General features: G+C 30.8%; 1 protein-coding gene across 3 annotated transcripts in view; it reads right to left on the bottom strand.

Moving 5' to 3' along the window:
- The window catches only part of LOC106464038 (constitutive coactivator of PPAR-gamma-like protein 1 homolog), a 47785-nt gene that overhangs the window by 7722 nt on the left and 12564 nt on the right, over positions 1 to 27499 (bottom strand). For 2 of the 3 annotated variants that reach the window (XM_013924145.2, XM_022391700.1), the window contains exons 3-13: positions 23306 to 23504; positions 21298 to 21378; positions 17305 to 17369; positions 16690 to 16765; positions 10766 to 10899; positions 6916 to 7059; positions 5045 to 5210; positions 4237 to 4489; positions 3873 to 3984; positions 3389 to 3595; positions 1450 to 1663 (exon numbers count right to left, since the gene is read on the bottom strand). In XM_013924145.2, coding sequence (XP_013779599.1) covers positions 1450 to 1663; positions 3389 to 3595; positions 3873 to 3984; positions 4237 to 4489; positions 5045 to 5210; positions 6916 to 7059; positions 10766 to 10899; positions 16690 to 16765; positions 17305 to 17369; positions 21298 to 21378; positions 23306 to 23504 — 1651 coding nt within the window. The remainder of the gene's footprint in view (positions 1 to 1449; positions 1664 to 3388; positions 3596 to 3872; positions 3985 to 4236; positions 4490 to 5044; positions 5211 to 6915; positions 7060 to 10765; positions 10900 to 16689; positions 16766 to 17304; positions 17370 to 21297; positions 21379 to 23305; positions 23505 to 27499) is intronic. The other variant, XM_013924146.2, reaches the window with a different exon arrangement.

Genomic DNA, 27499 nt, shown 5'->3' with positions numbered 1-27499 from the left:
AATGCACAAGCTCTCGGCAAAATTATCTTACCCTCGCAGAAGATCTTAAGCCTTGAGAAGTGATACTTAAAAAATGTTTAAACCTTTCAATTATGCATTCTAAAACATAAATAATACATAATTAACTAAAATATAAAAGTAAGACCTAAATACAATTTAACTGCATCTCTTACTATTAACATATTTAGCTAAGAAAAAAACTATAAATGCTGTCGGGGATAAAACAGCCAACCATACTACAAGCAGTTACATCTACCAGATGACAACTGCATCCCAATTTCAAAATAACCATTGTTGAACTATAGTGTAAAATGAGGTCGTTCTAATGACTACACTGAAGGTGGGTGTGGCACCCATCAGGGACTGACAAAATTTATTACTTTTTTCAACTGCATTTAACCACATAGAACTTTGAAACTTAAGTGTCAATAGGTTATGCAAATGTACCTATTGTCTAGACATACATCTACATGACTGGCATTACATAAACAAAACTGAGAGTGCAAAAGTTGAGATTTTTCATAGTTTGTGGATCACATGACAACAAACCCAAAGTTAAGTATTTTTTTTAAGGTTTCTTTTGAAATAAAGGAATTAAAACTTATATAACATAAAACTTAGAATCATAATATACATTATAATGTTAATTTCCTTCACATACATCGATAATAAAGAAGCTTAACTCAGTGATCTGCACAGAAAAGTGTTTAAAGGGGGGGGTGGAAGGATTAAAAACAAAACACTCCATCGTTTTATGTTTCTAAAGGATTGTTACAATACGGGGCTCATTCCAAAGTTCTTCAAATTGAAAAAAATTAAAAAAAAATTTAAAGAATTATCACTGTCACCAAGAAGAGAACTGAACCAACTTAATTATAAAGAAACCACACAATGAACTGAATTTGACCTAGCTAAGATTTTAACAACAAAAGATCTCAATCATTTCTATGGATCATTAACAACCACATATGAAAATATAGCCATGAAAATCATCAGCAAAACAAACAATAATACCTCACAAATCCACCAAAAAAGTCAACAATAACTCTATCTAACACTGCTTATTGAGGCTCAAACTACGTACTTAACCTTTTTTAAACTACTTACTATAAACATTCAAATATGCTGAAGAATTATGTAGAAAACTAATCTTGAAATGTAATCATACATAATAATAAGATGAATAAAGAAATAAAATACTCTGGTTGTATTACATTCAAGTGAAAAAAACACCACTATAAGAATCTAATATACTAACTGAGTTAAATCACTTGGTTTTAAATATCAATATATTTTGCTTATTAAAATGCTTAAAGCTTTTTTCTCTTTCGTGTTTACAGATGTAAATATTTTATAAAATCTTAATTTAACATTTAAATCATTTCCAGTTTAATTTCTAAACTATCTTTTCTTTAAAAAACTGGTAAAATAATCTGATCTTGACAGTACCAGTAGAAGCTCTGACTGGAGAACCCCTTCCCCTTCCACGGTTAGATGCAGGTATGTGAACACCTGGTGGCAGCATAGGAGGATAACTTCGAGAGTAATTGGATAAATTTGACCCAGGATGTCCCATTGGGATTAGTGGTGGTCGAGAAAACTGTGGATTAAGGCCTTCTAATATGGCAGCACGCATCCGTTCAACTGAAGATACTTGATCAAGCTAAAGGAATGCATAATTATTGTAAAATATGAGGAAACCCTAGGTTTGTTTTAAAATATTATTGATTCAAATTTACAGCACCTAAGAAGTGGAAATTCAGACTTATTAAACTGGACAGACACCAGTTTCATTGGCTACACACAGACACGATTATATCCGTAACTAATGAATTTAATAAAATGTTTTCAAACACTTCACGTAATACAAACAGAACTTATCAACTATCGAACTACTTTATTTATTAATAAAAACGAGTAACTACACAGATAACAATAAAAACACTGATCTCAAGCTTTTCTTTTCTTTATTTTTTCATATTAACTACTAACTGCTGACAAATCTCAAAACTAAAGAAAATATTCTCTTCATAATACTCAGAAAATCAGCTCTTCTAATGTTGTTAAGAGATTCATATTGTCTGCATTTTTTTTTTTACATCGTAACTGACAGGTTATAATAAGAAAACTATTGTTATATGATCCACAGGAGAATAGATACGTAATCATACAAGATTTCTTTGTATTGTTAAGAGTTCTCTTACTTTACATTTAGTGAAAAGATAGAGTTCAGACCTTTTCTAAATCATAAAGAAAGCTCTCTATAAGAATGGGGCAAATCACCAGTAATATCACACATAAAACATTTATAATGAAATCTGTTATAACAAATGAACAATACAAAATAAACTGTACTAATAATCCAGGGATAACTTTTTACTAATTTCAAATTGTTCATTGTTCTCAAAGAAAGCCGAACTTGTAGAGTTAGTACAATACAATCTTAGATCTATGGTTACTAATTAACTAACATTGTAATTTTATCTAACAAATCTGAAGCTTATTGTACAAAATATAATTTCACTCAAATATATAAAATCTTTGCTGCTGAATATATATAACAGTGGACAACGACTTCAGGCACTAGAGCATAATATTTTCATCAGAAACTAAAAAAAAAAATTCAGGCCTCTAATTAGTTTTAATTCATTTAAAACTTTGTCTTTAGGTTACCTTGTTTAACTGAACATTTTTAAAAATGTAACTAACATTCACACAGAACTGTTGGAAGTTAGATCACATAGTGTTAAAGCTTCAGGCTGTATCCCTCAGTGGTATTATAAGCGGGAGTTAATAAAGGAATAAATTCGTAGTTAAACAAATTGAAGGCATAGAAACATGGTCAAAATAATGAAAAGGTAGGCAGTAAATAATGTATATAGAATTAAAATTATATAAGGATTTTTTGTCAAGCTTATGCTAAATCTTCAGAGGAAAACAAAAATTTTGGTAAATGGTGATTTGGTTTTGTTTTTTCAGTAATACCATGTATTTCAATCAGCAAAATAAGATATCAAAAGAAATATACTGATGAGTATCAGGAAAGTTAAAACTGATTGGATATTTGTTTTAGTGCACTGCTACACAATTGGCTACTTGTGCTCTGTCCACCATGTGAAATTGAACCTTGAAGTTTTGCACTATAAGTCCATATTGCTGACCCATCAAAGGACTGATTGGATATATAAAAAATTGGATTTTCTAATCAATAACAAAAAATAGAAGACCTAAGAAACAAGTATTTATATTGTTGTTAAAAGTTTCAAAACAAAAAAGTTTTACAAATACTTATTATAATTGTTTCATGATGCAAGAACTAGACACCATTTAGAAAATTTTTACCAAGTTTGTGCATTTTAAGACAAAATCTTTAATTTTAACCACTGACCTGACCATCACAGATATCTACAAGGTTTTTGGCTCCAGATGCTTTTAAAAGCTTTTGGTGAAACAGTTTCCCATCAAAGAACAACCAAGGGCAACACATCAACCAAGGGACTGGTGCACCGCAGGCATCATTTGCAAAAAGTGCACATTCAACACCTTGCATGAATATTGCTGCAAGTTCAACACCCCTGTTTGTAATAACAGGCAGCTGAAAAAAAAAAAAGACACTTAAAATTGATTTCAAGACACAACCATTAGATATCTTGCAACAAAATGAAATATCTTAAAAGTTTGAAAACCCACTTTTAAATGTTGTGTTTTAAAAACATTGGAAAGTGTATTATTATTATTATTGTTGCCTAAAGATGTACACTCAAATGCACAGAATAATTGCTCATTAATTGTAATATTAACAACTTATTCTTAAATAAATAGGGGGAAAAAATGTGCAAGACTATTAAAATTGGTTAAATATCATTAGCTACCTGTACAGTCTGGGTGAACTGGGCATTCATGAGATGAGGTGAAACCCCTTGGGCAAGAAAAGCATCCAACTCCTGCTTTCGCAAGATTGGACGTTCATCAGACATAATGTACCTATAACAAGTTAAATCCTGATTCAAACAGTTATTAATTAAGTATTCTACTACTAATAGTAGAAGAGTGTTTACTACTAAGAATTTTGATATTTATACATTAGTAATTTTAATTATTTTATAATTTTCTATGTATATAAATCCTTGTTAAAGTTTATTAAGAAACAGTTTTATTTTCAGAAACTATAAGCTTGCTTATCGTAATGTTATGGATAAAGATGTTAAAACTTCTAAAAGTTCTTTACTATTATACCTCAGAACACAACACATAATAAGCATGTGCTGAGGCACATATGCTGTGTTTAACATCAGTGGAGAATCACTCCTCATGCATGTCAAGAAAGCCCTCATACGTCGTTTCTTCTCATCGGGGCTCACTCCGAACCACAGACGCTGTATGGTTGGCACTGCCCATCCCAAAGAGACAGCTGGCACGAGGTCGGGGCTACTGTACTGCTTATGTTTACTCCAAATCCATTCTTTAACTATGATATCAGGAACTTTTTCTACAGAAAAAAAAGTATTTTGAAATAAAGAGGTGATTATTTTTTTTTATTTCAAATTCCTAATACTTGTGATACATTTTGTACATTTCAATTAGAATAATCAAAGATCAGAAAGAACACTGTAATAAATCTCTGACTGAACATTCATACAAGTTTCTGTCAGGTCAAGAGAGTAAGCAATTTAGGTTGAATCAGAAAATTGAGTCTTCTTGATTGAATGACTGATCCCTTAATTTATATAATAATGCATGGTATCATCTAATCATGAATTTGAAATGGGGAAAAATTCACACTCACTGAAGGGCAACAATACTTTTGTATATAGCATGTCACTACAACCAAAGACATGCACACAAGAGATTCTTTTTCTTTACCATACATTTAACCTAGTAATTATAATTATGCAAAACCAGAACCTTCTTCCAACTAGCTTTTTAATAACAATGTACACTTAGGTTAGCAAGCTTCAACTAATTCCATAGAAGTGTGTTAGTAGACTTGTAAATTTTTCAAAAATTCTTTAGCTTCATAGTTGTATGTAACTTTAACAAGTACCTTCTTTTCCTTCTTTCTCCTTCTTCTGCTTTGCCATAAACTGCATATGGTGAAGATTAAAAACAATGGCATATACCAACTGTCTTAAAGGCCTAAAAAGCAATGCACCCGGTGGTAAATCACGAGGAACTTCCTCTTCAATCATAACGGGAAGTTTGATTTCACCCTGAAATATGAGAGCAGTATTAAGCTTTTAATAATTATTTATCTTAAAAACTTTCAAATTCTGGAACAAAATCACACAAGCCTAATATTTGTGATAAAAATTATTCCAAATGCAAATATTTATTTTTTCTTTATACACATTCCTCTTAGTTTGCCCATTACTGTAAATCCAAATAAGGTTTGAGGTTAAATTAATTTGCTACAATATTAAACTAAAATAAAGAATTAGAAACAAAACACTAAAATGATAGATTTAAAATACATTGTTTTTGACTGATAAAATATAAAAAGTGACACAACAAGATATCTCCAGTACTACTATATTTAACAGCAGTTACACCCTGTGTTTGAAAAACATCTTCTATCATGCTAAGTTTATTTTGAAAACAGTTCGATTTTTCTTTTAGTATATACAAATTCAAAAAGTTGATAGTGAGACAATTTGACTTAAATACATTTGGGAACAGATGTGGTTGTTTATGAGACTGACTTTTAGTTTTGTAAAACATCAATAAAAGATAGTTTTCTATTAAAGTGATCGAATATGTTTCCAAAAATATAAATTAAATAGATTTATAAAAACTGACATGTTAAGGCATGAATTAGATACTACTAGCAGAAATGCAGACCTATGGGTGCCTGCTTGTGCTAGTAATTATTAATCGTAGCATTCATACCTCATTGAAAATTTTTTAAAAGTGAATATTTTCTAAAAAAAGTATTTTTCTTATAAGTACTTCACTAAAAAAATAATCAGATTGCACCGATATAAACTGTGATGTTTTTATATAATAAAAAAATACATTTTTTTTAAGAACTCCATTTTTTCAGGACTATATTTACAAATTACATCAATAAAGATATAATCAAACCCTCACGTACAGTCCTACTGAAAGTTGAAAGTCGTGTTCTTGTTTATTATTTTGGTCACATACATACACACACACTACATCCATTACAGTAAGATTAATATTTAAGGAATTGATTCTTCGTGTCAGGTTCCTTATGTGCTTCTGTAGGCTACAAATAACTTGATTTATTAAACATATCTTTGTAAAAATAAATACAAATTTCTGAGAAAAATGTAAATATAAGACAAATATAATTAGTTAACATTAAAACTTGCATCAAATGTTAGTGGCAGTATGTGCAGGAAAATATTTTTAAGCCTAATATTATATGAGAGTGCAGTTTACAATAAATGTCACTGTGCTATTAACAATTTAGTCCGTTTCTAAGCCTAAAAATGCTTACTTTAGTATTTTAGTGTAACAAATTATATCACAGAAATTATATTTTTTTAAATATTCTTAAGTTATATTAATATATAGTATCACATGTTAATATGATTTTTGACTGAACTTCATAAAATTACTGTCAGATTGAAAGAGGGAACAATCTAGATCAGAAGACTATGATTCTGTTTCACTTGTTAAATGATCCCATAATTTATATAACAATGCACACTATCACCTAATTATGATATTTAATTGCAAATGTTACTTGTGGTCTTTACAAGTAATACATGGCTAAATAATACAGTCATTATAAATATGTATCTTTCAATTGTAGTCAAAATGCTGCTTGATTTTACAAGCAATTATTATATGCAATACTAGTTATCATTAAAAACATTGTTCATCTTAACTTTTTTGCTTATAACTGAAAAGAAAATTTTTTCCATCAAAAAATCTGTTATTTATCACCTGAGAAAGGAGCTGGTATATCCATGGCGACATCAGCCCCTTCTGGTGGCGTTCACTTGCAGTTCTCATTACTTCTGGAGAAATTCTGGGAATCTCTATGCTAGTTGTTCCAGTGGGTGTGACCTTGCTATCTACTGAGTTTTGCTGTTCATTTGGAAAAGAACAAGTTATATGTATATTAACACATACAGTCTTCAGAAATATCTTGCATGGAGAATGCTACACCTTATCCATGCAAGGTGTGATGAACTATAATTTCTACTTGTCACAATTATTATAATAAATCTAATTTTATTTTAACTGTAGAAGACTATCTGGTCATGAATATAGCTTAGCTTCTAATAAACCAACTTAATTTTCTACACACTGATATTCAAATCCCTTTCTACCTGCAATGGTCCACAGTAAACTCATTTAAAGAAACGACAAAATTTTGCTTTCTAGTATGCAAGTATTCATACTTAACAGCAGTAGTATGAAGAGATTATACAAGGAATTCAAAGTGAAATTTACTGTTCTTAATTTGAGAAGTTAGTACTGAATGCTGAAGATATTTATTCTAAATGGGGAGGTAGTTAGTTGACTCAGTGCAGGTTTCACTTTTTAAATTTATGTGGTATATTTTTCTTAAAAACACTTTGCTTTTCTCAAAAATATTGTCATTAATATTAACACACTCAATCACAAAGAGCTCATCAATACCCAGGTACGAAACTTAATATCAGTATGTCAACAAGACAGGGAAGCCTTCTGTGAAAAATTTCTACATACGATATAGATTAACCTTTACTAAAATAAACTGATATTAATTATCAGAAGCTTCAAAGATTTATTAACTGATTACTTATTGATCTACTATCTATACTGACTTGTCTTCTGGTGTCACAAACTGTTGTGATGAACTTATTGAAACAACTTACGTGAAATTTGGTAGGCAAACTCAGGTAGGCCACCAAAAGTAAAGTTTAAATTGATAAGTAATTACGGGAACAGCTGTTATAACATGAAGACTACAATAAATGCACACATGCTTTTGGAAATTTGTTGTTTTTAGTAGACCTACATAAGATAATGGTGTGCATGCACACTTCCTGCCATCTCTAGAAAGCCATGGAAATAAAAGATTGCAAGGCACAGGTGAATTTACTAGTTTATCTCTCTCGACACATCCTTGTCAATTTGACTGACCATGTGACCTTACTGTACTCATTTTAAAGACTTTATGGTTTTGATACTATTAACTTTTAATATAGTACATATGTCTTCACAAAATTTTGCAGACTTTCAGTAAACATTATAAATCTTCCACATACAAAAAAATCATATTTTTTAGTGAAGTATTTTTAATAAGCTAAAAAAAAGATTTGTTCGTGAATATATTGAGTATATTTTTTTACTAGTCCACATGCAAAGTGATTTTCACATTCTTAAAAATTAAAAGAAATTAAAAATACTTTTCTTCATCTCAAATTTCATTTGTATAATCTCTAAGACCTCCTAAATACATTTCATATGCTTGTTTTCAGGAAAACTTTATATTTTATGTTATTTTCTCTACCCTAACTATACACAAGGTTGATCAATTTCACCAACTTCATAACCACCCAAAAAAAATCCAAATTACCCGTCTGAATTTAAAATATAATTTTTCACCAATATTTAAAATAAAAGGCCTTTACTTATACTTCTTCATAGTATAAATATATACCATGTCCTTGTTGGGCTTAGGATTCTTCTACAGTAGGTATCTGTGACTTGTTAGCGATAAATGGAAAGCACACACTTCACTTGTTTTCAAAATAATATATATATTCAGAACAAGTTAAACTTGCATATATTCTTCTTTTCTTCTTGTCAAAAGTCCACTTAGGCCTATTCAATTACCTTAGAATTTCAGCTGACAAGCTGAATTATCTTCTCTATTACTATCACACTAGTATTCTGCGTGTGATTCACTTACAATTGTGGTGTGAGTTACTATAATCATTTGGTCTTCTTTCTTCAAAATATCTTCTGTTCCTTTTGTCAAAGTGCACCTAGGCTGATTCAGTTACTTTAAGACCACAATTTGAAGGAATAATTCTTCTTATCTCCTTTTCTACTGTTAGTCTTACTCTAACATATTAAACGTTATGCCTATCACTTCTATGGTAATTAACTTCATGCCGAACTTTTCCTTGCTCGTAACTTTACTCTCTTCTGCTATTGTCTGTCTACTGTTTCTGCTCATCTCACACTATTTATATGTTTATCACTTAATCGTCTGCCCTCCTTCTAGAAATCTCCATAATGTCAATGTATTGCACAGGACGTTCGATTGTCTCAACATCAATGAATTATAAACACAACTTCCTACAATTGTCTGCTTTTAACTCTTATTATAACAAAAACTAAACAATAATAAAATATTCACTCACAAAATAAGTTACATCTAAACTAAACAGTCTTTTATATCATGACATTTACCCTTTTTCTTTCTAAAATGACTTCAATACATGAAACTACATTCATTTATCCTAAGTAGCTTTAAACTTGTAACAATATATATCTATTTACATTTAAGTTTTATTGCCCTTTGAACCATGTCTAACTACTACTATTCATGCCATTATAAACTGTAAATCACTTGGAGAATGTGGAACTCACGTTACACTATCGGATTACATTACCCACGAGCTACTCTGAGCTGCTTGCATGCGTGCCTCATGAAACATTTATTATATTATTATTTATTTTACCTAATCTAACCTCAACTAACCTAGAGAGATCCCTATTTTTACATTTTAGTTAATTTTTTAAAAATAAATAAAGAATAAACATGAAAAACAAGAAATAAAGTATTACCTGGGTCATCATCATTTTTTTTTTGCTGTTGACTGTTGATGACACTTAACCCTATTAGTATTAATGTACTAAATTTTTATTTAATTAAATAATGCACCAAAGAACATAGAATAATAACATGCAAAAACCGACAATTTCTCACAATTTTTCAGGCTTTCTAACTATGCGACAAGAGCCATTACAAATTCATCCAAGCTAGTCATTATCTTTCCCATGGGAACGAAGCTTGTACTAACAGAGAAAGTGACAATTCTCTGTTCAGAAAACAACGTAATATGATACTTAATTTGATAGATGAAACCTTTGTTTTTCTATTGGTCATACATAATATATTATTAAAAGTATGTAAAAACTATCAACAAATTCCAAAAAAGAGGATGTGATAGGTGGGTGTGGCAAGAGGGGTCTGATGTTCTATATGATGGCTCTGTAACCAAACAAGATTGAAGGCTATAAAAATTATAGTTTGTCTGCACAATGACAATTTTGTAGTTAGTAATTGACGTTAAATTTCGTACTTATTGGATGGGTGGTGAATAAAATAGAGAAGCGGGGATGCCTAGAAAAAATATGTCACATTTCTCACACTAGGGGAAATTCAGGATTTTGTATAATATTGTCTTATGAAATTAAGAACTTAAAACTTATATACTATTAAAATATGGATTATTAGCTACCAATTTATGCTATACTAATTGGTATAACATAAACAAAAAGTAGTTTAATTAAATTTTGAATGTAAGTCACTAAAACCTTGTGATATACACAGTAAAGAATGCCCATGGCAATAGGGTTATATTAAACTGGATATGTGTGAATGAGCATGAGTAAGGAATGGTAGAATTTTTCAAATCATTTTCAATTACAACTATCATTAGTATCACATGCACAATGTTGTTAACTTCTTGCATCTGTATCGTATCCATGAATGGTAATAATAATAATAAAAAAAAATTATGAATGTAATTTTTACTGCAAAAATAAAACAAATTACAAAAATGTTTACCTTATTTTTCTGTTTTGAAGCCCATGCAATCTCAGGGCTATAACAGTTAGAGATGGAGTCACTGCTGCAGGAAGAGGTGCTGGGACTTGGCAACAAACCACCATTGACGTTTCTAGACAACGATCCACTTGAATCTGTTTGGATAAAAAAAAAAACTCCAGCTGTAAGCCTGGTTTTGATTTAACCGAGAACCTGGATATATAAAAAAAAATCCAGCTGTAAGCCTGGTATTGTTTTAACTGAGAACCTGGATATATAAAAAAAAAATCCAGCTGTAAGCCTGGTTTTGTTTAACTGAGAACCTGGATATAAAAAAAACATCCAGCTGTAAGCCTGGTTTTGATTTAACTGAGAACCTGGATACAAAAAATAAAATCCAGCTATAAGCCTGGTTTAGTTAACTGAGAACCTGGATATAAAAAAAATCCAGCTATAAGCCTGGTTTCAATATAACTGAGAACCTGGATAGAAAAATAAAATATAGCTGTAAGTTTGGTTTTGTATTAACTGAGAACCTGGATAAAACAATAAAATACAGCTATAAGTTTGGTTTTGATTTAAATGAAAACCTGTGCAAAGTGTACAGTATAATGCAGAAAGTCTAACAATATTTGCCATTTAAGTAATACAAATTTATAGGTTTTGATTAATCTAATTAGAACAGGTTCTGCTGAGTATATTTCAGTAAAACATATTTTAACATCTCTCTCTTAAGTCTTCAGCTTAGTTTAAATAGTCCATCTTTATCCATAAGCAACTGGATCCAGTGAAATTTCACATGATTAGATCATTAATTTCCACTGTCTAAGAATTAGTTACAATACTGTCTTGACCTGCATATGATTGGAACAAAAGTATCACATACGCATAAAGTACAAAACATTTAAAGAACAGCTGAAATTTCTTCTTTTAAAATGATGACAAAATAATGTAATGTTATAAAATCATATGAATCACCATCACCCTCTATAGCTGATTATATTATGTTAATCAAGCATCTGATGATCACTAGTGTTATTTGAAATACAATTACATATATACATAGGTACATCTTAAAACGTAACCCCAAAAAATGTACTACCATTCAACAGATGAACACATTTGAAATTATTAGATGGTCTGTTTCAGGTGCTTGAACTCAATGTCCTGAACCAAACTATACATTCACTGTTATGGGAAGGTAAGTACTCAGTAATACAATCAAATAAAGATTAAACAACTCAACCACAGATAAACCCAAATAATTCAGAATAAAAATAGTAGCGACATAATGTACAGGATATGAATAGTGAAACAAATGGAATATTCTTGCACAAAGAGATGCCTTGAGGAAGGATCTGAATGTCATGGTCATGTGAAGAGACACTGGACAAAATAAAGTGGTCAATCATATCAGGCTTTGGAAACTGGCTGCAAGTGTTGTTAGCAAAATGTGGAACTCCTTTCAAAATGAACAGCACAGTTGCTCAGGCCTCAGGTCAAGACAAGACACGAGAAGTTAACTGTGGCTTGTTGCAATTGTAGGGTACCTGTTATGAGACTGAATCAGATATTCACAGAAATTATTTTACAGAAGGTTAGAAACAGACTCTACCTGTAATGGTGCCAAGAACATATCCAGTGGACAAAATATTCTTTTGACAGGTGAGTTGTGCTTCACCTTGCAAACGTATAACAGGTTTATACTCATTTGGAGAGAATGCACAATGATAGGGCAATTCTATTTTCCCACAGGAGCATGATACTGAGAGAGTAGGGTGAGGGCAAGAATAAGTAGTGGTGGACATACCCAAGTCTAATTAATATAAATACAAACTGAGGGAAGATATTAAAATTAATTTATATCATTGATTTTGTCTAATATCAAAGCTAAATTACCCTTATAAATTCCAATTATCCTCTAATTGTTTTGTACAGTTTTTCTTCTGGTTGATTCAAAGATATTCAATGTTAGTTAGTTTTTGCAGCTTATAACCTTTGTTTTGTGCAGTTTTTCTTCTGGTTGATTCAATGTTAGTTAGTTTTTGCAGCTTATAACCTTTGTTTTGTGCAGTTTTTCTTCTGGTTGATTCAAAGATATTCAATGTTAGTTAGTTTTTGCAGCTTATAACCTTTGTTTTGTGCAGTTTTTCTTCTGGTTGATTCAAAGATTTCAATGTGAGCTAGTGTTTGCAGCTTATAACCTTTGTTTTGTGAAGCTGGGAGTGAAATAGCTTAAGGAAATCTCTATCTTTATACGTTAGAGAATCAGGCAGTATTCTAGTTCTATCAACATTAGTGTTACTTTTAATAGTTCAGATCAGTTGAATAGAATGAAACATCTCTAGTTTTTTTAATTACCCATCAATACTATATGAACTTGTCCATTATATCTAGTTTACTTACTTACTCACAAGCTTCATGTATTGTGACTTACTGCTACTTCGTGACCCTAGAGTTAGATGGATGCCATTATACGTAACAGAATATTTAAGTTTTTATGCACATAATTCTGTCTAACCCATTTGGAGTTCCAAACTAACAGACAAATAATAATTGTACAAATAACATAGCAAAGTGCTACAAATTTGACAGAAGTAACTGCTCAATTAAGCTCAATCATAAAAAATGAAATTGGCATTTTCAACTTGTATGACATCATATTTACACACTGGTTAACCCTTTCACAACAGGTGGGTCTAACAGCACGTGCCATGGTCTTTTAGCAACTTTATTATTATTATTATATATCAATGAAATTGGCATCAATATGTTGCTTATGTTTCAAATTTTAATATTATGTATGTTTCAATTTCTTAATTCAAAAGAAAAGATAAAGCTAAATATTGATTTGTGTGTCACATAGCACCTTCTCATGTCTTGTTGCTCAATTTATATATTTAATGGCTACTATACATATCTATATACAAATTAGAAGCATGAATTTTAGATACTGGTAAGCTAGAATATAAATTTAGAACCTCCCACCACTTTGATTTGTTGAGAAATCAATGTATCTAGCAAATCAACTAGAGTGGCTCCTCCTCCTACTCCACTCTTTCCCAATCTCTTGTTTAGTTCCACCTACTTTTCTTAAGGGTCTATTTATAACCAATAGAAAGGACAAGTTGTGCTCTACATGATTCTGACAGTGGTTTGTAAAGAGCTTGGAAGAGAAAGTAATAATTTTGCTAAGACTGTTGAATGGTGATGACCAAGTTGTTGCTCTAAATGGAGATAAAATTTTCTTAACACATATGTACTTTATTTATAAACCCAGGAAAGTTACAGATGTTTTGGGTGTACTAGTAGAGTAATGTAATATTTATTTTCTTTCTAAAATATATATTTGAAACCTACAAAAAATTATATTTCTTCACCCTCCACTCGAAAAAATAAACAAGGCTTAGCCCTAAAGGCACATGAGGGCAAAATATTTTTCTATCAATGTAATTTATGTATTAATATATATGTGTATATATGTAACGTATTGTAGCCAAAACATCGGTGTAGTTTGCAAAATATTGGTAATAGTTAGAATTGTACTTGTATATAATAAATGATTATTACTTACTTCACTGTAAGAGTCAGTAACAACTCATGGTGTTTCACAACTGTAAGGGAACTTCTAAACTACACATTAGCTGCAAAAGTAAGAATGTTTTCCAGAGAAGACTAGAGTTATAGGACTTGCAAAACTAATTGAGTGTGATAAGTAGTACCAAAACTAAAGTTTTTATTGGTTGATGAATTACTGCTGACAAGGGAAATAGTATTTTATAAGCATGTGGTCAAATAACATCTATGTACACCTATTCTGCTAAATTCTAAATACCCCAAAAGGATTACCAATATTCAAAGAATTTCAATGTTTATTGTATCACCACCAAACCCATAATAAATGTTTTGACAGGTTCAAAGTGAAGTGTTGTTACTCTCAAAAATTCTTGTTGTAAACACTTTAGGATACATACATAAGTTGATAAATTACACATCCTGTGTTCACTAATTCTAAGTGCAGTGTGATTACTCTCAAAAATTCTTGTTGTAAACACTGTAGGATACATACACAAGTTGATAAATTACACATCCTGTGTTCACTAATTCTAAGTGCAGTGTGATTACTCTCAAAAATTCTTGTTGTAAACACTTTAGGATACATACACAAGTTGATAAATTACACATCCTGTATTCACTAATTCTAAGTACAGTGTGATTATACTCAAAAATTCTTGTTGTAAACACTGTAGGATACATACACAAGTTGATAAATTACACATCCTGTGTTCACTAATTCTAAGTGCAGTGTGATTACTCTCAAAAATTCTTGTTGTAAACACTTTAAGATACATACACAAGTTGATAAATTACACATCCTGTGTTCACTAATTCTAAGTGCAGTGTGATTACTCTCAAAAATTCTTGTTGTAAACACTTTAAGATACATACACAAGTTGATAAATTACACATCCTGTGTTCACTAATTCTAAGTGCAGTGTGATTACTCTGAATTTTCCAAGAAAACACTTTAGCATATATAATCCAATACATTAGACATCCTGTTCTTGGAGCAGGGGTCAAGTCAACTATCTGTTCTTGCATGCTTTGTTGCTTTCGGGAGTATCATATTATAGTGGTGTCACGTAAACAGTCTACTGACACAAGTGGCGATATATTGGTTTATTTTCAGCAGGGTTCTACTTTAGTCATTGACAGTAAAATAAACACAGAAAATAAATGTGAAATGTTTAGCAGTTCAAATTTGTAAGAGAAGTACTTGGAACTTTCTGACCAATAATATCGAAAAAATGGCACAGTTGCTCCTTGTATTTCTAATTTTACAACTTGTCTTTACAGTATACTTTCGGGATTTGTCTACATGCTGAAGGCTCAAGTATATCAATAAATAAGTGATAAGGTATAGTTTTACTGAAAACAAATGTCTGAAATGTATTTAGGAGATTTTAAAGATTACACAGAAAGAAACTTGAGATTTGTGGGATGAAGAATTTTTAATCATAACATGAAAATTACTTCCTCTAGGAACAAACATATCTTTAGTAAAAATACTTCATTAAAAAATTAGATTTTTTGTGTACAAAAAACTTGTGATGTTAATTTTAAGATATACATACTGAATTAAAAGTTATAGTATATATACTTAACGTGTATATGAACTTGTGTATATTACACTGAGCCTGTTGCAAAAGGGTTAAATGCTCAGGCCAGAGACCCCTATCTATCCTTAATTTTTAACTAATGACCAAAGAGCAGGTAGCCAGCAGCACCATCCATCACATACGTTTTGTTTGGCACTTTGGACTAAAAAACAGATTTTATTGGCTACACTTTTCTGATGCACTCACAGCTGAATGTGTACATGCATCACATCTCAAACCCTGGATCCATCAGTTCACAGCTTGACATGCCATCCACTACAGTACCAAGTATGTTCATGCATCACATCTTGAACCCTGGCATGTCAGGCTGTGGATCGATGAATCCAGGGTTCAAGATGTGATGCATGAACATTCTTGGTACTATAGTGGATAGCATGTCAGGCTGTGGATCGATGAATTTATCCACTAGAGTACAGAGCATATTCATGCATTACATCATCCTAGACCCTTTGAGTCACAGCCCAACATACTAACCACTCGGCCATACTCAATCTCTCCCTCCTCAAAAAAAATAAAATAAAAAATCAAGATTTAATTGTATAACAAATATTGAAATTAAACATGAAGGAAGTTATATTAGACAAAACATCAAACACAATTGACATACATCACTATATATATTAACAGTACTTTCCCACTAAACTTTTTAAATACAGTTATCACATCCCCAAAGAACAAGATAATTTACTTAAAACTAAAGTTTTTTTAAAAAATATGAACTAAATGACATGCTAGTGTCAACATAGTTCAAGACAATTTGCTTACCTTGGTTGGTAGAATCTTTTGTAATCTCTGTCCCATACTGAGTAGTAGCTTGATGATAAGCACTCAGGGTAGACTGCTAAATCAAAACCAATGACTGAGATTACACCAATAAATACACAATTCAATTTTGCTGCGGAATTACACACACATACGTAAACATAAAACTTGTAAAAATAATCACAACTAGTTCAGAAGGAAACTGTAAACAAAAAACTTTTCCAAAAAAAAAGAAAAGAAAAAGAATTAACATTAAATTTGAATAACGTCAATTAACAACTCAAAAATCACGTTTCTTTCAGCCAATCAGAGTTTAAACATAAATAATGGTAATATAATAAATGTAAATTTCACAGAAAAACTCAATATTATTATTATAAAAGGAGTACGGGTTGAGAAAGAAATAAAAAGGCAAACCAATATTTATAAAAAATTAAAATGTCAGCTAATGTTACAATTTTTCAAAGATAATCATAAGATTCAGCTCCAAGCTGGTAAGGAAAATATTTACTACAACAATTAATTATACCAAGTGGAGAGTTATTAATTCTAACGTATTTTACTGTGATATAATCCCATTCTTCTAGTTTCCAGAGAAAATTCAACGTTTTTGCTAACCTCACTTTCTTCAGTTTCAGAGGCAAATTTCACACTGGAGTTGGTAGAGTTCTTCTTGACATCACCTAATGTATGAGACAGTTAAATGCATTTAATACATTAAAACAAAACAGATAAATTATGAATACCTCTAAGTATAAGGACATGGATAAATTGTTTTTCTTCAAGTTATACTGTAATGAATGCGAAATAACATTTAAGTGTATATTCTATAAACATTTTAAAGCTTGAAAATCAAGGTAAAGTTAGGTGAAATCATAACTACACTATCTTTATGAGACATTATCAAGTTTCTATGAAAAAACAACACATAAAAAAAAGAGAAACTTCCAAAGGTCACATATCCTAAATCAGTTCAAGCTGAGAGAATGGGTTTTATTTTAGTAAAAATAATAATGCACTCCCACCAATGTCATAATTCAATCCATATTAAACAATGTAGCTTAAAAATTGAAAGAAAACAGGAAAACTGTGTGTTATAAATAGTGACCATATTATCATAACTGGAATGAACAGGAATCATATATAGAAAGGGTTAATGTTATGTAAAATTATATTTTCCTGCATTGACTTTTCAGTATAAGCTATATTTGATAGCTAATGTACTTTTCATTATAACTTACAATATCTATGGAAATTTAGTTAACTCCCTTATCAACCAACTGACAACCAAAGTCATATCACTAACCATGAATAGCTTTATTTTGAAGATCTATATACGAGATTAACAATTTCTATAATGTACACCAAGAATGTACATTCTACCACACTAGAAATGTTATATATATATTGCCCATTTAGATGATAATACCTTAAAGCAGCATTTCCCAAACTTTTGTAAACCCTCCTTTAACCCTTCCATTACAGACTGGGTGAAATCCACCCAGCTCGTAACCATGAGAGTAATCATACTATGATTTTTGAACATATATGCACATCTTTACAAAGTTTTGCAGGTTACTGGTTAACACTACAAGGTTTTCAAACACAAAATGTCAGGTTTTTAAATTAAGTATTAAGAGTTTTTAACTAAAGATGTTCTCGTAAACCTTTTTTCTTTCAGAATGTTGACTATCCAACATGCAAAGCAATTTTAAGATTAAAAATACTTCAATGCATTAGAACATTTTCAAATTTCACATGCGAAATCTTTATAATCTCCAGATAATTATTAATTTTTTTTTAGAAAACATTATATTTTATTTGTTATTTACACTACTGTTTTTCTGTACGGGTTGGTTTGTTTTGACAAACTTCATAACCTCAATAAAAAAATTAGTAAAAAATTATAAATTGTTTTCTTCATTCTAGAATGACTACAAATTATAACACGGAAACACAAACGTTTAGTCTAAATACTTTAAATCTTGTACCATTATACATTTAAATATATTTATTATATTGACCTTTCAGCCATGACTGGCTAACAATACAGAAATTACCATGATGCAGCGTATGTGCACTTGTGTTACCGTATCCAATAGGATGTAACTGACCTTTAGTCTTTACAAAGTTACCTGTCTTGGCTATGTTTTAGTGGACTAGTATTTTGCAAAATACAGTCACATTTCAAAATGGACATGACTAATGTTGATGCCAAATTTTGTTTCACAAACAGGATATTCTACACTAAGTTGTTAAGAATTTATAACACTAATTAATTGATCACATTTCAAAATGTGACCTAACTTAAAGAATAATGTAGATGTAAAGTATATTACTGTTGATCGGCTCTTAGCATGACTGAAGTGCTCAACAATTACTTTTTGTGATGGGTGGTATAAGTATCTCTGAGTGAAACCAAGAGTGCAACACAATTAACCTTTTTAAAGGCCACAAAATAATTTAAACTGATAGATTAAGCTAAATCTTTCCCATCTCTGGGGATGAGTACTTTTGCTTGTAACCAAAGACATTCCTGTCATCATAACTGTCTACATTTAGATAGGTTTCAGTTATTGCATTATATCAAAATCCTCTGTTCCAACCAGTGTTCTGAAGTCATCTATACTAAAGATTCTCTTATAACCTCTGTTTTTCATTTATATCCCTATCTGTTCCTTTTGTTATCCTTCCCTCAAGTTCATCATCTTCACAAGCTAAAGGCTGAAATATGTTCTTTATTAGAGTCTGCTCTTTATAATTAAATCTACTACAACTAACCCTATTATTACCATTTCTAATTTCCTGAAAATCATCATTAACCACTGTATCCTTTGCATGCAAAAGCTTAATTTCCTCTTTAAATCCTGCTGCCATTTCCCTCAGTTTACCTTTCTCTTTATCCTCTATCCTCCAATTCCAACCTCCTACAAACTCTACATACAAATTGTACAACGCCACTGCTAGCTTCACTAAATGTGTATGCGAGCCCCGATTTCCCAAATAAAGCCTGCTCCTTGCACCTAACAAACTGTGAGCACTTAACACTAACATTACTCTTAACCATCATAGCTTGGGAATAAATAATCAACACTAAGTACAGGTAGCCTATTGACAACCCTATTAAGCCAAATATTAGAGTTAAGTAAAATACATCATTTATCACTACCCTATCTTCTCACTGAAGTAGTTAAGTTTATCTTTAAAATAAGAAGTGACAAATAACTAGTCCTTAGATAATTTTTGCAATGACACAATTTATTTAGCTTGTTTTATAACTTACCAATAACTGATTAACTTTAAATTATAGCTAAAGTATCTGAACTGATACATTGAACAAGTTGCAAAATATTAACCCTTTCACTGTGGCTGGAGCGTATATTTCCCAGTGCACTAGGAATGGACTTGTGATAACACAGGCCTGAGAATTTAAACTTCATAAAAGTTGTTTTGGTTTTAATAACATATTTTTCATACACTTTAACATATTTTCAAAAATAATATTCATTCTTTTCTATCGCATAAGGATTTTTTACTCTTACTTAGATCAAATTATTATTTTTGTTTACCACAAAGAACATTTTTAATATTATGTTTGTTAACAAAAATACAAACAAACTAAAGAAAAGGGAAGAACATTGAGGTCAAATGAATATGCATCCTCATTCGTCCTAATTTTTTTTGTGTGAAATCTACGCCTTTTAGTCTCAAAACTATGTGTTGTGGTCTTTCTTTTATATATTGAATTATGATGTTTTGTGAAAAATTTGTAAGTGATGGAGAAAAATGGATATCATTCTTGGATTAAGCGTACAGGAATTATTGCAGAACGTGTAAAAATTTCAAGACAATAAAACCATTGCAGGCCTGCATAATTTATAATTTGATTACAAAACTACATGGTTACCATTCCTTGAAAACTAAGTACTGTTTTCCTGCTATGCCTCAAGAGGAAAATTTTGGAGTTACGTTAACATATGTAACATGAAGCACAGAATGTTGAAGGGGAGGAACATCACAAGTTTTTATAATGCAGAGTCACACACAATGCTGAAGATTAGGTTAAAAATAGGTTCATCATGATAACAAATACCACCACTATTACATGATAAAATCTTAACTGATAATACTTAACAGTCTTTTCTTTACTCAAAGTAAATACGAAGCCCAATCTACCACGTGATTCATCACTTGTCATAGTTTTGGGGAATTTCAACCATCATCAGTAACCCTGAACAAGGGCAAATACGAAAAACAAGACTATGTTTCTTCTATTGGTTGACTGTAAATTATATTCAGTCACTTCTTTGCCTGTTCACAGACAGAAGCACAGTGATCTAGTTTGTTTGCATTCATACTCTGTTAAAAATGTGAGTTAGAGTCCAAATACTAGCTGTATAATTGTAGTACTGAAAATGAGTTTTTTTGTGTGCTGTTTTAAAATATGGAACTAAAACATAAAAATGTTGAAGACTGCAATCCACACTCGTATAAATTATTCATGGGTTATCAATTGTCATACAATTACATAAGAATCCTAGAAACAGTCAAAACATTAACATGCTTTTAACTATATTTTGGAAAGATTGATAACATCTGTCAGTGACCTACATTTCAAAGGCTTTCCTTGTTGATGTCCAGAAGTAAGTGGATGTCTGTCTACCGGGTAACAGCCTGGCTCTTCTTTATGACCTAAAATTAAAAAGAAGAATGAGATAAAGACACTAGAAGTCTATCATAATCTCTCTGATACCAACAGAAAAAAAAATGATTACTTAACAAAATGAGAACCATTAAATTTGAATATAAAATATTTGTTGATTGCAAGTCAATGAAAGTTTGTTTGATATTTTAAAATCAACTCTTTCTACTGGGACAGATATTCTAAAACCAAAAATGCCATTTTTAAATGTTTATATTAACTTAAATAAAATAATGACATATATATATATATATCCAAAACATTTCTTTATTAGCTCACTGATCATTACAGGTAATTGCTAGACTGCACTGATATTCAAAATTGTGTGATGGAAGTTAAGAATAAAGTTTTAAATAGTCGTAAAAATCTTCACTTGTAACCCTTGTGTTAATTGTTAGTTGAACTTGGAAAAAGATTTGCTGTAAGGTAATAAGTAGGCAGGTTAAATAATAGATGTATTAAAGAAGAACAGTTGGCTTTTAACTGATTGACTAAAATATTAATGTGCTACTGTAAAACAGGGAATCTTGTTTGTTTTTATTTGTAATGAAAATTAATTAAATGTGAACCAAACAATGTCATCTTTTGCTTCTAAATATTAAGGCAATAATATTTGTTTCTCATGTAATTAAATTATTATACTACCATGTGAGGTTGTGAATAGTTTGGATATTAACTGTTATAAAAAGTTGTAGATTTTCAGAAAAAATGCTTTGAAAAGTTCTTAGGTGTTGACTTTTATATGCATTTTATAATTAATTGTTTATCAAGATAATTGTGTTCAAATAACATGAGGGAAACATAATTTTATTGAAATGCTGTGGTCTCTTTGATAATAAACAATGCATAGCTTACAAAAAAAGAAAGTTGAGCTAGAAGGTTTTTTAATAACCACTGAGTAATAGCTTTTCAATTTGTTATAAAGAGAAAATCAGACACTTGAACTTCATGGTTTTATAACTGAAATTCCTAGAGATTTACTGAAACTTAAAATATGAAATACTGGTAAAGAAATTGTTTAAGGAATATTATTGTCTTTGTTTAATGCAAACTGGAGTTTATTACTTGACATTTCTATTAATGTAAATAAAATAATGACCTATATCTACTAGCTTTACTTCTTAAAATTTTAGTAGCATTTGCCAAATTACTGATAATGTAATTAAAATATTGTATTATTCTCTAACTTCTGATCTAATGAGTTACAATTATAATTGACATGTACCTTATTCATATTAAAATTTCAAGTTACTTTATGAAAAGGAAACTCCCTACTTAAATAACTTTTTTTTTTAAATAAATACAATTATAAACAAATCCAGTTAAAACCACAAAAACATAGATTATTAATCATGAACTAAAGTACAACAAAGTTAACATTGGGTTAAGGCTACCAATCCATTTTGCTGTAATGACTGGTAACACCAAGGTTAGCTCAAGACTAAATTACCACCCAAGATAAAATTAAATTGCAACCCTCACATCCTAACTCCAATGACCAACTATAGTACTGTTTAGTACTGATTCTGGTTTTAAATTCCAGCATTAGACTGTTGTAGAAGTTTAAAACATTCTACTTTTGATGTGACAAGAATATAATGAGTCAGATTAGGGTTTTTCTCAAAAGGTTTAACCTAAATTTTCCAAGTATGAAACATGACGTTATTGATTAGTGTGAAATTATTTAGCATTTTTGTATTACTCTTGTGAGAGTCAACCATGTAATTAAGTGATGATAATGAAACACATTCATTATCAAAATAAAGACAAAATTTTAACTTGTGACTGGGTGCCATAGACTTTATGACTTTGAAACATAAGATATGGAAGCACATATAGAAGATTTTTTTCAGGACTTATGTTACTAGTTACGGAACACCAAAAGCATAAAACGTAGCAATGAACAATTTTTCTCACCTTCAATAGCTGGGTGATAATGAAGAAATCCATCTTTGGTACCATTTAAGTAATATTGAACACAATGTTTGAATTTGTTAATTTTGTTCTGTCCAACTGCTCCAAATATCTGAGTGCCAACAGCATCAAGGTTTTCAACAGATGGAATGCTACGTACAAACTCCACGACAGCTTTGATAAGTATCTCTGCAGGAATGGGCTAAAAGTAAACAATTTTAAGTATACAAGTAAGAAGAGAAAATCAATCTTATTTTCAAAAGTGTGTATTATCAATAATGTATGTGTTGGAGAATTTGAACTGTTAAAATTAGGTAGAGTTTTTACAGCCTTCACAGCACCAATTACTAGTTACACTGATTAATATTAATAGAAACACAATTTGTCTGAAATAACTAAAGAAAATGATAAATTAATGATAAGAACATTGACAGAATTTGAAGTGAAACTGTCTTATTAAATGTACATCTTACAGTTACAATACAATTCGTTTAATAGAAAACAATACAATAAAAAAAATGAGTTATTATATTAAGTCCTCTCCTGCATTTAGATTCTGACACAAAAATCTGGAGGAAGTAAAGTCTGCAGAATCACTTCCCATTAAATTAACAACTGCACAAAGCTATGACCTCTTACACAAAACATTAATATCTCTAAGTTACATGACTGATGTTTATGCTTTCTTTAACTGCAAAAATAAAGTCCAAGCAAACCTTGCATTTATATAGAATACTGTGTTTTCAAATCAGGTTTTTTTTACTCAAAACATAGATCCACATACTGCCTGGTTATACAAAAACCTCATGAAATAGCTCTGACATTTCAAAAACTGTAATGGAAAATATTTCCGATATTATTTGCAATAAATCCAAGTGTGTTGCAATAGTGATCAATGATTGTTATGTAAGAGGTGGGCACAGAAAACTAAACCAATCATCTCTCACAGAATTAAGTATCTGCTATGGATCACTTATTGACTAATACTACATAGCCCACAACCTTTATGTAAGAGGTGGGCACAGAAGACTAAACCAATCATCTCTCACAGAATTAAGTATCTGCTATGGATCACTTATTGACTAATACTACATAGCCCACAACCTTTATGCAACATACAGTACATGAGCACCCACACATGCTTTATTAGCCTCATGTTTGCATTTTTCCAAAGCTAGTTTGTAATTCATTTCATTAATAGTAGTGTAGTGTTAATAGTCATGGTGTGAGAGAGACAGATTTTTATACAATATATATATATGTAATATCATGTACTGAATGTTCAGCTTGGAAGTCTTCTCGTCATCAGTAACACAGACACTTCTTCAAATTTGAAGTCTTCTCGTCATCAGTAAATCAGACACAAGTAATAAAACTTGTTTGCCCTTTAGACATGTTCACTTTATCCACAATGAGATTCCCTTTAAAGTTTCTTGCAAGGTTGGATTTCATATTTGATCGGACCGCATTGTTGACTTTGTGAATGTGTGTCTTCCCTAATGCACCACTAGTTCTAACTTGTATTTTCTCATTTTCAGGAAGTGTCTGTGTTACTGATGAGGAGAAGACTTCCAAGCTGAAGAAGTGTCTGTTTTACTGATGAGGAGAAGACTTCCAAGCTGAAGAAGTGTCTGTTTTACTGATGAGGAGAAGACTTTCAAGCTGAAGAAGTGTCTGTTTTACTGATGAGGAGAAGACTTCCAAGCTGAAGAAGTGTCTGTTTTACTGATGAGGAGAAGACTTCCAAGCTGAAGAAGTGTTTTACTGATGAGAAGTCTTCCAAGCTGAATAAGTGTCTGTTTTAGAAAAGCTCAATATTTTTTTTTGTGAATAAAGATCCTGATCTTGATTAGGTTTATCCTAAAATCCATAATTTTAGAAGAAAGACAGTTACTTTTTAGCAGTATCTCCATACTGGAGAAATTCCTGGTGACTGAAAGATTACTAATGTCATCTCTACACTTAAAAACAACGGTTTATTGAGGATTTTGAAAATATAGGCCAAATAGTTTGTCTCTTGTTGTCAGAAAGGCATTGGAATCTGATATTGTTAATTATTTACAATGTTGACACTTCATTAACCTTGTGTGCAGGAATGAGGTCAAAGTGAGCAGGCCATGACCTTTTAGAGAATTCCATTCAACATGGCATTACATATTTGGTGTCAATAAATACCAGGAACAATACACAGGAATACTTAAAAAAAAACTGTACAACTATAAAACGGACAAAAGTATTTATACCTTTTAACTTCTGATTTTTTTTGTGTGCATGTACATTTGACTAAAAGCCTGCTACATTTTGTGTAGACACATGTAATAAATTTGGAATTACAGTCAATATTCCTTCTTTCGGTTAACTCTCAAAGTGCTGGCTTTGTTTTTTTACACAATTTATTTACAGTGGGGTCCACATACTTCATCAAAATGAGTAATTTTAAGTTTTTTTCCTGTCATGACACTCAGTGTAAAATATTAACCAAACAAATTGTGTGAAATCATAAATATTCTGTGTAAATATATAGTGGATCACAGTAGTAATTAGTTTTTTTTGTGTGTGTGTGTGTGTGTGTGTGATTACTATGTTATTTGGGAACCTGTAACAAACAATCTTGGACTCTCAAATAATTTGGTGCATAAAAAGTTTTAAAATGTGCTTGAAAAAACTGATGAGACCCCTTCAGTAATTCTAGAGTTACTGACTTAAATAGTTTATAGTTTGTCCCTAAACTTTATAAAGAGCATGTAATGTACATACAATTTTTGAATGGCCCAATTTTAATACTTTTCTTTTTTATTATAATGTCAGAATAATTCCAAAGTTCAGCGAAGTTTGACTAATGGTACCTTTAGTACTTGAACATTGAATTTAAAAACTTTGTTGTCTGGTGCAAAGGAATTAACAAAAGCCCTGTGATGAATTATTCATAAACAAAATTTCAATCACTAATTAAACTAGAAGTTCTAAAACTTGTTTTTACTGCCCTCCCCCTCAAAAACAGTCTTCTGACCACCTTTAGTGATTGGAACCCCACTTTGAAAAATGCTGAATTAAACCATTCAGAAACAATCACAATCAATTATCAATTACATGTCTGAAAAACAATATCTGGTAATGACTATTAATTATGTAATGTTGAATGTCAATAGAAAACATTAATTTTGTTTGAAGGCTGATAGCTTACAATACTGGATGACTTGCAGAGAAATACGCAAAAGAATAATCACAAACAAATATATATTACTGTAAATCTTTAGTTTATTTCACTAATATTCTATGAAAAAGGTTAAAGTAACTATGTGTTAATAGCCAACAAGCAAATCATGGTGAGAAACTGATTTCTTTTACTTGTCTATTCAGATATCTAAGGGTTTGGGGAATGCTTGTTTGAATTGGACTTTCACTTGACTTAGGTGATGGGCAACCCACAATATCATATACTGTAATTGATGTACTATACCACAACTTTATTAGTAAATTATCCAAAAGAATGATTGGACCAGAACTTGGACAAGTTTAACTACTGAGATAAGTAGTTATTCACACGTTCAGAAGGTAGAGGATGACTTTTAGTAGTGAGAAATTGTTACACAATTGGAGAGAGCAACCGAGGACAAGTTTTGATAACGAAGAGTGTTGTTGCAATAGTCCGAGTTGTTAAACAGTGCCTTAATAGCAAGTGCTAGTGGGTTAACCCTTTAACTCGGTTGGTAGAACACTCATCTGGTGTGCAAGAAGTTTTTGATTTGAATACAAGCCACAGAAATAATTTTTTAAGAAATAAACCTATCATTATTTACTTAGCAAGACTGTTCAGGTTGAGCATTAATAGTGAGAAGTGTAGTTACATGCTTAAGCCAGAACATGAAGGACAAGCATTAATAACAAGAAATGTAGTTATATACTTAACTACAACATGGAGGACAAGCTTTAATAGTGAGAAGTGTTATTATAAATTTAAGCCAGAACATGGAGGACAAGCATCAATAGAGAGAAGCATAGTTTCATACTTGACCAGAACAAGGAGGATGAACTATAAAAGTGAGAAATGTAGTTACATACTTAACTAAAACATGGAGGACAAGCTTTAATAGTAAGAAGTTTAGTTATATACTTAGCCAAATTGGTTAGGTTTGGTTTTCGAATTTTGAGCAAAGCTACACGAGGGCTATCTGTGAGAGCCGTCCCTAACTTTAG

The sequence above is a fragment of the Limulus polyphemus genome, unplaced genomic scaffold (genome assembly GCF_000517525.1).
Source record: "Limulus polyphemus unplaced genomic scaffold, Limulus_polyphemus-2.1.2 Scaffold1547, whole genome shotgun sequence".
NCBI lineage: Eukaryota > Metazoa > Arthropoda > Merostomata > Xiphosura > Limulidae > Limulus > Limulus polyphemus.
This window is presented reverse-complemented; position numbering and strand designations above follow the sequence as displayed.